The following is an 11,755-nucleotide window of genomic DNA, read 5'->3' as shown; positions in this document are numbered from 1 at the left end:
AAGCTAATCGATGCTAACATGCTATTTAGGCTAGCTATATGTACATATTGCGTCATTATGCCTCATTTGTAGGTATATTTGAGCTCATTTAGTTTCCTTTAAGTCCTCTTAATTCAATTTATATCTCATGACACACTATCTGTATGTAATATGGCTTTGAATTTTTTGCGGCTCCAGACAGATTTGTTTTTGTATTTTTGGTCCAATATGGCTCTTTCAACATTTTGGGTTGCCGACCCCTGACCTAATGATTCCTAGTCAAACCCCAAAACTTTATAGGACACTTTTAGACACATTGGACATGTTCTAATGGGTTAGATTCAAACAGCAGTGCACTGCCACCTACCGGCGCTGGGAAGAAGTGCAACTAAAACAAGGCATGAATAAAGTGAATAAAACTATGTCATTTTGCACAAAAGACACACAGCAACGTATGACTGACACACATTTGATGGAGTCGGAGTGTTATCGATGTTCCCACACGTATTTTTGTTTGCACGTCCTGCGAATGGAAAAAAAAGACCTGCTGGTCTGAACTCAGGCTGAATCAGCAACACTTGTTCCCGGCAGGGTGTCCACGTGTGAGGTGGGAACGTTCCACCTGTGTCACCTGCTCATATTTAAATGCCGACCCCCCCTGGTGACTCCCAGAGGAGCGAGCCGAGATGAGAGGCCTGTGGATGCTGATGGTGCTGGTGGCTGCGGCCCGAGCTGAGCGCGTCTTCGTCGGGTACAGTACCTGTTTTTCATTTTTTTAAATATATATATTCATACTGTTTGTGACCTTTATGATGCTCTTTACTGTGATTATGAATGATGTCCCCGCTTATTTTGATTACAATTAATATTCATGTGATCACATTTAGCATTTTAGAAGCATTCGAGGCTCCGATTATGTTGATATGTAGCATTCAAGTTGTTTATCTTAACAAAACTGAAGAGGTAAATAATTATGTTAACTAAAGAAGTGTCTCACCTGACTATTGAAAAGTATAAAGGAGAGCAGTGCGTCTTAACCATAGGGCGTGAGCGCCCCCTAGATGTGTGTTTCTCAGCTGCGGTTCTCAGTTGTAGTACACTTTCCCACCACTTGTGGCAGTGGTGACAAAATCAACCAAACAGAAAAAGTCATAGACGAAAGTGGTAATGTTTTATTTTTTTTAATTTGCATTTTAATGTTATTGACAGTTTATCTAGAAACATATTTTATCGTACAGTTAGATTTTATTTTTATGTTAGCACTGTGTGATTGTATGTACATTTATTTTTCATCAGTTTTTATGCGTCCCTTCTTTTGGAGTGTATTTGATTGGTATTTGTTTTTGTAATCAGCCTGACCTGAGCCTTCATAAACTGCATTGAATAAGATTCAAATCATGATTAAGATTATTAACTTAGTGTATATATATAAATTTGGGCCCCATGGTCAACAAGATGGAGTAGATCAGTGGTGTCAAACTTGTTTTCAATGAGGGCCACAATGCAGTTATGGTTGGAGGCCGCTTGTAACAGTGAACAATATATGAATATGCCTGTGCATTTGATTATATATATATATATATATATATATATATATATATATATATATATATATATATATATATATATATATATATATATATATATATATATATATATATATGTACATATACATATATATGTATATATGTACATATATATACATGTATATATATATATATATATATATATATATATATATATATATATATATATATATATATATATATATATATATATATATATATATATATATATATATATATGTATGTGTGTGTATATATATATATATATACAGTATAGACACAGACATATATACTGTACATATGTATATGTATATACATACATGTGCACATACATATATATATATACATTTATTATATACATATACATACAGTATGTATGCATATCTATGTGTCTATATATATATATATATATATATATATATATATATATATATATATATATATATATATATATACATATACATATGTATGCACATCTATGTGTCTGTATATATATATATACACATACATATTCATAGAGACATAAACATACATATATATGCACATACATATATATATATATATATATATATATATATATATATATATATATGTATATATATATATATACTGTATGCACATACATATATATACATATACATATATACACATACATTTATTATATACTTATACATATGTATGCACATCTATGTGTCTGTATATGTATTTATATACATATATACACACACATATATATATATATATATATATATATATATATATATATATATATATATATATATATATATATATATATATATACTGTGTATATATATATATATATAAAAATATAAAGTGAAGTGAAGTGAAGTAAATTATATTTATATAGCGCTTTTCTCTAGTGACTCAAAGCGCTTTACATAGTGAAACCCAATATCTAAGTTACATTTAAACCAATGTGGGTGGCACTGGGAGCAGGTGGGTAAAGTGTCTTGCCCAAGGACACAACAGCAATGACTAGGATGGCAGAAGCTGGGATCGAACCTGGAACCCTCAAGTTGCTGGTACGGCCACTCTACCAACCGAGCTATACCGCTATAATATATATATATATATATATATATATATATATATATATATATATATATATATATATATATATATATATATATATATATATATATATATATATATATGTATATATATATATATATATATATATATATATAAATAAATATATTATATAATATTATAAATTTCTCCATTTACAGTAGTAAACCGTGAAAACAACAACCGTAGATTTTGCAGTAAAAAACAAGAGTTTTTTCCATTTATAGCAATATGCTGTAAAAAATTTTACCATATAATCTATTGTCATTTTTACGCTGTACAATTAAATCCATATCTTGCTTTAAAATCATAAGTCAGATATTTAAGTATTTACTTTTTTTTGGGGGCCAAAACAAATGTTAGGAACATATAATAATACAAAATTTGTTGCAATATTGGATAATATTAAAGTTTATAATGTATGCAATTTTATGCCGTACATATGCTTTTTTTTGTCAAAATGGAAAGAACGAATGCATTTAGTAATATTTATCAATGCATATTATTTCCAGGCGTTCGCGGGCCATATAAAATGATCTGATCTGGCCCTCGGGTCTTCAGTTGGACACCTGTGATCAATCGCAAAGGGAGTGTTCGAATAAAAAAGACCTCAAAATGACCCATGAGCAATCTTCACTATGACGTCCCCCAGGCCACGCGTGGTGGTGTTCAACGTGTTGCCAAACCACAGGAGAGTGTTTTCTTACCACTGAGCATGCTTCTGGAGCCTTTCTGCACGCTGTGGTAATGCACACTCCCTGGGCTTGTGGTGGCGGATCTACATTCTCACTCCAATACTTCCATGACCGCTCGTATTTGAATATTGAATGAATGCCAGACACAAGATACACCTCTCTCTCATGTTTTTAATATGTAGCACTACTTGCTCACTATAGCAATAAAGTGGATCATTTCAAAGCAGGCGGGTATGAGGTGTGTTGTAAAGTGGACTTACTCCCCACCTACACTTATGTTACACTAACTAACACACTTCCGTTAACATTTGTTTATGAGCGAGGGCGAATTGGAGGCGTCAATTCCATGTTTGTGACAGCCTTATACGAATAAATAAATGTATAAAAAACACTGGATTGTCTTTTAGAGCCGGCAGGCTTTCTTTTTTGGCGCTGACTCAGCGCTCGTCGAGGAAAAAGTGTCAAAGCTCAATAAAGCAGGTGTCAAATTGTTTTAAATGAATGAAATAACACCAAATGTATCATAAGTGATACATACGTTTTTGAGCCCCTTACATCATCAGTGTCATTTTTTTTCACTAAAAAACTCAATACTGAAAAAAAAAAGATGTACATTTTTTTCAATTAATAAAATAACGCCAAACGTATCATATTGGATACTTAAGTTTTTGAGCCCTTTACATAATCGGTGGCATTTTTTTTTTCCACTAAAAAACTCAATACTAAAAAAAAGCAGGTGTACATTTTTTTGTTATTAAAATAATGCCAAACGTATCATATCTGATACATACGTTTTTGAGCCCTTTACATCATCAGCCCTTTACATCATCACTCAATACTGAAAAAAAACGGTGTCAGGTGTTTTTTATTAATAAAATAATGCCAAACGTATCATATCTGTTACATAAGTTATTGAGCCTTTTACGTCATCAGTGTCATTTTCCCCCTAAAAAACTCAAAACTGAAAAATGCAGGTGTCAATTTTTTTATTAATGAAATAATGCCAAACGTATCATATCTGTTACTTACGTTTCTCATCCCTTCACATCATCAGTGGCATTTTCTTTCACTAAAAAACTCAATACTGAAAAAAAGCAGGTGTCAGGTTTTTTTTATTAATAAAATAATGCCAAACATATCATATCTGATACATAAGTTGTTGAGCCTTTTACATCATCAGTGTCATTTCTCCCCTAAAAAACTCAATACTGAAAAAAGCAGGTGTCAGGTTTTTTATTAATAAGATATTACCAAATGTATTATATCTGATACGTATGTTTTTGAGCCTTTTACGTCATCAGTGTCATTTTTTCCCTAAAAAACTCAAAACTGAAAAATGCAGGTGTCAGGTTTTTTTTTATTAATAAAATAATGCCAAATGTATCATATCTGTTACATAAGTGATTGAGCCTTTTACGTCATGAGTGTATTTTTCCCCCTAAAAAAACTGAAAAAAGCAGGTGTCCATTTTTTAATTAATAAAATAATACCAAACGTATTATATCTGATGCGTATGTTTTTGAGGCCTTTACATCATCTGTGTAATTTTTTTTCACTAAAAAACTCAATACTGAAAAAAAACAGATGTCAATTGTTTTTATTAATAAAATAATTCCAAACGTATCATATCTGATACATAAGTTTTTGAGCCCTTTACATCATCAGTGTAATTTCCCCCCCTAAAAAACTTAATATTGAAAAAAGCAGGTATCAAAAAAAATTATAAATAAAATAACGGCAAACGTATCATATCTGATACATACGCTTTTGAGCCATCTACATCATTAGTTTCATTTTTCCCCCTAAAAAGCCTGACGTATCTAATCAGATTCATGCATTAAACGTATAATCCTCATGGGGGCAGTAATTAATTTATTATGGAGCTGTCCAGTGATCCTGCAACAAAGAAGAAACAACAGACACCTGATTTTTGAAGAGAAACTTTGCCAAATTTTAAAGGGTTATGGTAAGATTTTTGAATTATACATCATATGAACAGTTAATCCATTGATGCAAGGGGAAATTACTTAATATTCCATAATATATTTAACAGTAAAGCAGTTTTGAAAATGTGTGTATCAAATTTGAAACAACAGGTATTAAAGGTGATGTAACTCTAGTTTCGTCAGTTGACATTTTTTTGCATTTCATGCATTATAAATATTATCGAGCAACATACAGTCTTTAGATGCTTCATATAAACAAATATAATGTTTACATTACACAATATGGTATATTAGGAGGTAAAATATACATATACAATTTGCTGTAGTATTTTGTGGCGATCACTCGGTGTGTGTTGAGATAATAAATCATAGATTTCTGATTTTTATGAGAAAAAAATAAATCATATTGAAAAAGATATACCGATTTTGATTTTTAGTAAGTTTTTTTGGAGATGGCAAATAATTACAACATTGAAGATGCTTAGAAAATCATTAAAACATGTGAATTTAAGTGATCTGGAGCAGCTGGAGGAATATAATGACGACTAATGTTCTTTTTATGTTTGTTTTTTTCATGTATAATCTTATGTTTTAAAAATAACATTTTTGACCGGTTGTGTCAAATATGATACAAATGGAAATATTTTTGTAAAAAAAAAAAAAAAATGTGGTTAATAAAAGCTCCAGTTTTTTCATGTCTTATGTTATGTTTTAAAAAAAACATTTTTGACCGGTTGTGTCAAATATGATACAATATGATTTTTGTAAAAAAAATTAAAATAAAAATAAAATAAAAAATTGGTTAAATAAAGCTCCAGTTTCAAATATTTGGATTCTTTTTTTCCAAATATTTAGTGGTTCAAAAATATAAATCTTTGAATAGAAAATAGAAAATAATGATTAATAGATTTTGTATTTACTTCGACATTTTGAGTTCAGCTGACATGAATAGTTGTGTGTCAGTAAACAGTTTAGTAAAAATATAAAAGTCAAGTGGTTCTCCGGCAGGGATCAAGTGATCCGGGTCAATGTGCAGTCAGGGGAGCAGATCCAACTCCTGCAGGCCCTGGGGGAGGAACAGGAGGTATGCCACCACACACACACACACACACACACACACACACACACACACACACACACACACAAAATAAAACACAACGAAAAAAGTGTGTGAGCTAAAATTGCTCCTGACTCACTCTTTGCAGCTGGACTTTTGGCTCCATCCGGTCTCCACCGAGCTCCCCGTGGACATCCGAGTGCCGCGGTCCAGTCTGAGCGCCGTCAGAGAGTACCTGGACGCCCATGGCATCCTCTTCACCGTCATGATTGACAACCTTCAGGTGGGCCACACCCTCAATCCTCTCCAAACACAAGAACATGCTTTCGTTTGCTCCTGTAATAAAACATGACGTGCTGTTGCAGTAAGGGAAAATGAAACTTAAAAAAAAATAGCTAGTAATTCTCTAATAAATACCAATAAAGAGACTGTGGAAGTTGCCTCCTAGCAGTTCCATTGTAGACACGGCACAAAAGCCAAGCGTGCAGTTTTAACAAAGTTTTTAATGTGCATCGATTTGTGTCCAACTCTTTCTCCAGCAGAACGTGACTTTTCAGTCACGTCCGTATCCTCTCTCTCCTCCTGCTCCCGGCCGCTTATTGTTAGACAACAGATGATTAGATTAACACGTACCGCCTGTGAAATCTAACCACCTGCCAGCTATATCTCGCCGTCAGCACTGCCACGCCCCCGTCTGATGGTGCTCTGTCCTCAGCACCATGGACAGAGGCGGTGACCTTTGCTCCTGCAGGCAGCGCTGGCCACCTCTCCCTCCACAGAGACCATATTGAAACATTCCTCTGTATTATACGCTATATCAGTGTTGTAGTCAGGGGTGAGTACAGTAGCCAAAAATGGTACTCTGTTACTCAAGTAAGAGTATAGTTACTTTATGACTCAAGTAAAAGTAAAAAATGTTCAAGGCAAAAACAACTCAAGTACTAACTGGTGAGTATCTTAAGGTTTAAAAAAGGGGAACGGCACTTTTTTTTAAATTTTGCTTTGTCCTTATGTAAGACAAGAACACGTTTTTCTTTTTTTTTTATGCATTGTGATCGTAAAAAAAACATTAGCAAAAGTCAGCTAACTAGCTTATGCTGCTATATTGACATATTGAGCTGCTGCTTGGCCTTTTCAATTGGTAAATGTTCATTCTAGATCGGTGTTTCTTAACCAGTGTTGGGCCGCGATCCCCCCCTAGAGGGCCGCCAAAAATATATCTATTTCTCAGCAGTGGTCCGGATGGTTCACAGCGGTGCTCAGTTGTAATACACTGTTGCACCACTTGTGGCAGTAATGACAATATCAAACAAACAGAAGAAGTCCGGAGCTAAAGTCATTCTTTAGCGCACAAATTATGACTAAAGTGGTGAAGCTCTATTTTCATTTGCACTTAAATGAAATTTAAAAAAATTAAATTATTATTAATTTGGTTAGAATTATTATAAATGCATTTTTCATCAGTTTTTACAAGTCCATTTTTTGTAGTATATTCGATTATTATTTATTTTTCTAATCAGCCTGACCGAAGCCTTGAAAATAATCTTTGTGATTCATTTATCATTTAAAACAGCGATCTGAATGAAACCTAATGTAAAAAAGTAAAAGTAGTGTTTCTACCTCACAGAAAGTCAAATGTAATGTAATATAAATGACAATATGTTGTTTAATTGCATTAAAGTATTAAAAAAAAGAAAAAGATAAAAAATAGAAAGTATGTTGCATTAAAACTACTCTGAAATGTATCCTTGATCCAAACAGTTACTTGAGTAAAAGTAACGGAGTACATGTGCATTACTGCCCACCTCTGGCTGCCCATCAGTGTGTGAATGTGTGAATGTGTGTGTGTGAATGGGTGAATGTGGAAATAGTGTCAAAGCGCTTTGAGTTCCTTAAAAAGGTAGAAAAGCGCTATACAAGTACAACCCATTTACCATTTAGGTGACAAAGCAAATTAGTGTAATATCTAATAATATTTATCTCCAATAATGAACTAATTGTATTTTTTAGAATATGCCAAGGAGCAATAAAAACTTAAAAATGGCTACTGGACCGCACCGGACACCCCTCAGTGTTGTTTTTTTTCTCGTAAAGTGCAAAGATATGGACGGTAATAGTTTGAAGAATGTGAATTACTCTACAGTAATATTTTAGTGCAGCATTATTACACTGGGTTAGTTGTTGCCTCATTCCTGTGAGAATCCTGCCGGAAGCATTAAACAGGTGGCATCTGTGTGCAGATAATACTGTCTCATCTCTTTCTCTTCGGGGCCGATCAGGTCGGCAGTGCATTCTTCACACCCATTTTAAGTGAGGGACGAGGCAAAAACGTACTTGGGTATATCAGGGTCCTTATTTAATGACTCGCTGCCCTGTCAGGATCTCCTGGATGCGGAGAAAGCTGAGATGGAGGAGAACGAGACGAAGGAGCGCAGCAGCAGTAACTTCAACTTTGGGGCCTATCATCGCCTGGAGACTGTAAGATATCATGTTGACTGTCAAAATAACTGTATTGAATTATTACCAATCGCTCCTCCACAGTTACATTTGCCAAATGTTCATTCTGATAAAAACTCAATAATAAAACCTGTTTCACTTATTTACTGCGATTGCTCCACAGTTAACATTTACTAGACTATCTTTATAATATAAATCAATAGAAAGGATCTCAAATTAGTCCACAAAGTCAGAATAACTGTTGCTGTATTACAATAATGTGATCGCTCCTCCACGCAGTAACATGTCATGGAAGTTAATGATAAGAAACAATAAATAATAAATAATGTTCAAAATAACAAACAATAGAATTATTCCACATAGTCAAAAAACCTGTGTCACTTATTTACTGCGATTGCTCCACAGTTAACATTTACTAGACTATCTTTATAATATAAATCAATAGAAAGGCTCTCGAATTAGTCCACAAAGTCAGAATAACTGGTATTGTTTTACAATAATGTGATCACTCCTCCATGGTTACATTTATTGCAAGTTCATAATAACAAACAATGGAATTATTCCAAATTGTTCCCTATGTCGAAAAAACCTTTGTCACTTATTTACTGTGATCGCTCCACAGTTAACATTTACTATACACTATTTTTATAATATAAATCAATAGAAAGACTCTCAAATTGGTCCACAAAGTCAGAATAACTGTTGCTGTATTACGATAATGTGATCGCTCCTCCACGCAGTAACATGTCATGGAAGGTAATGATAGCAAACAATAAAAATACTCCAAATTAGTCCACAAAGTCAGCATAACTGGTATTGTATTACAATTATGTAATCGTTGCTCCACAGTTATTTATTGAAAGTTCATAATAACAAACCATAGTAATATTCCAAAGTAGTCCACATTGTCACAAAACCTGTGTCACTTATTTACTGCGATTGCTCCACAGTTAACATTTTTATACGCTATCTTTCAAATCTAAATCAGTAAAAAGACTCTCAAATTAGTCCACAAAGTCAGAATAACTGGTATTGTTTTACAATAATGTGATCACTCCTCCATGGTTACATTTATTGCAAGTTCATAATAACAAACAATGGAATTATTCCAAATTGTTCCCTATGTCGAAAAAAACCTTTGTCACTTATTTACTGTGATCGCTCCACAGTTAACATTTACTATACACTATTTTTATGATATAAATCAATAGAAAGACTCTCAAATTGGTCCACAAAGTCAGAATAACTGTTGCTGTAGTACGATAATGTGATCGCTCCTCCACGCAGTAACATGTCATGGAAGTTAATGATAAGAAACAATAAATAATAAATAATGTTCAAAATAACAAACAATAGAATTATTCCACATTGTCAAAAAACCTGTGTCACTTATTTACTGCGATTGCTCCACAGTTAACATATACTAGACTATCTTTATAATATAAATCAATAGAAAGGCTCTCGAATTAGTCCACAAAGTCAGAATAACTGGTATGGTTTTACAATAATGTGATCACTCCTCCACGGTTACATTTATTGCAAGTTCATAATAACAAACAATGGAATTCTTCCAAATTGTTCCCTATGTCGAAAAAACCTTTGTCACTTATTTACTGTGATCGCTCCACAGTTAACATTTACTATACACTATTTTTATAATATAAATCAATAGAAAGACTCTCAAATTGGTCCACAAAGTCAGAATAACTGTTGCTGTATTACGATAATGTGATCGCTCCTCCATGCAGTAACATGTCATGGAAGGTAATGATAGCAAACAATAAAAATACTCCAAATTAGTCCACAAAGTCAGCATAACCGGTATTGTATTACAGTAATGTGATTGCTCCTCCACAGTTACATTTATTGAAAGTTCATAATAACAAACAATAGAAATAGTCCAAATTATTCCCTATGTCAAAAAACCTGTGTCACTTATTTACTGTGATTGCTCCACAGTTAACATTTACTATACACTATCTTCAGAATATACTGTAAATCAATAGAAATACTCTCTAATTGGTCCACAAAGTCAGAATAACTATTGCTGTATTACAATAATGTGATTGCTCCTCCACAGTTATATTTATTTAAAGTTCATAATAACAAGTAATGGAAAGAATAAAATTAGTCAACAAAGTCAAAATAAGGATAGACTGTTGTTGCGATTGCTCCTCCGCAAGGCGGTACAATAGTAGGGTCAAGACTTGAATGAGTCTCTGAAAAAGGCTCATTGTTTGAGTTGGGTCCTGATTGATGGTGTGGCTCATGTGGTCTCCTTGGATGGTGTGCAAAACAGATCTACAGCTGGATGGACACTCTGGTGTCTCAGTACCCTCGGCTGGTGACCAAGGAGCTGATCGGGAAGTCCTATGAGAACAGGCCCATGTATGTGCTCAAGGTAGGAGGACATAGCAGCTGCTCCTGGATCAGGTTGTCCCTTAATCAGCTGATTGTTTGTACAGTTCAGTACCGGCGGCACCAAGCGCCCTGCCATCTGGATGGACACCGGCATCCACTCCAGAGAGTGGGTGTCTCAGGCTACTGGGGTGTGGACCGCCAATAAGGTATCCTCCCCCCCCAAAGTCCTCCATGTCAGGTATGATTGCCGACACTTGGAATGCATAAGCAGGGCTTTATATATCATCCCGTAGATTGCCTCCGAATATGGTGTGGACGCCTCTGTGACGTCTCTGCTGGACAAAATGGACGTGTACCTGCTGGTCCTGACCAATCCCGACGGCTACGTGTTCAGCCACACCACCGTGAGTCAACTGCGGGCTTCCAAAAATATTTTTTTCTCCCAAGAAATAAGAAAACACGACTCTAAATTGTACTGTTTGTCTACAAAATTACACCTCTGCTGCATAACATTGCATACGTATTAACATTAAAGACAGGAAAAAAGAAGAAATATACAATAACATTGTTTTAGTCTGGAGAAGACAAGATTTAAAGTGCATCATT

At 34.0% G+C, this 11,755-nt stretch overlaps 1 protein-coding gene across 1 annotated transcript in view; it reads left to right on the top strand.

The window, feature by feature from the left end:
- Positions 1 to 572: 572 nt before the first annotated feature.
- Positions 573 to 11,755, top strand: part of cpa4 (carboxypeptidase A4) — a 17,596-nt gene continuing 6,413 nt past the window's right edge. Inside the window, exons 1-7 of the mRNA XM_062040694.1 lie at positions 573 to 730; positions 6,283 to 6,358; positions 6,480 to 6,614; positions 8,711 to 8,809; positions 11,088 to 11,189; positions 11,254 to 11,355; positions 11,443 to 11,553. Of these exons, the coding sequence (XP_061896678.1) occupies positions 666 to 730; positions 6,283 to 6,358; positions 6,480 to 6,614; positions 8,711 to 8,809; positions 11,088 to 11,189; positions 11,254 to 11,355; positions 11,443 to 11,553 (690 nt within the window). The 5' untranslated portion in view covers positions 573 to 665. The remainder of the gene's footprint in view (positions 731 to 6,282; positions 6,359 to 6,479; positions 6,615 to 8,710; positions 8,810 to 11,087; positions 11,190 to 11,253; positions 11,356 to 11,442; positions 11,554 to 11,755) is intronic.

Source organism: Entelurus aequoreus, linkage group LG03 (genome assembly GCF_033978785.1).
Source record: "Entelurus aequoreus isolate RoL-2023_Sb linkage group LG03, RoL_Eaeq_v1.1, whole genome shotgun sequence".
NCBI classification, from domain to species: Eukaryota; Metazoa; Chordata; class Actinopteri; order Syngnathiformes; family Syngnathidae; genus Entelurus; species Entelurus aequoreus.
This window is presented reverse-complemented; position numbering and strand designations above follow the sequence as displayed.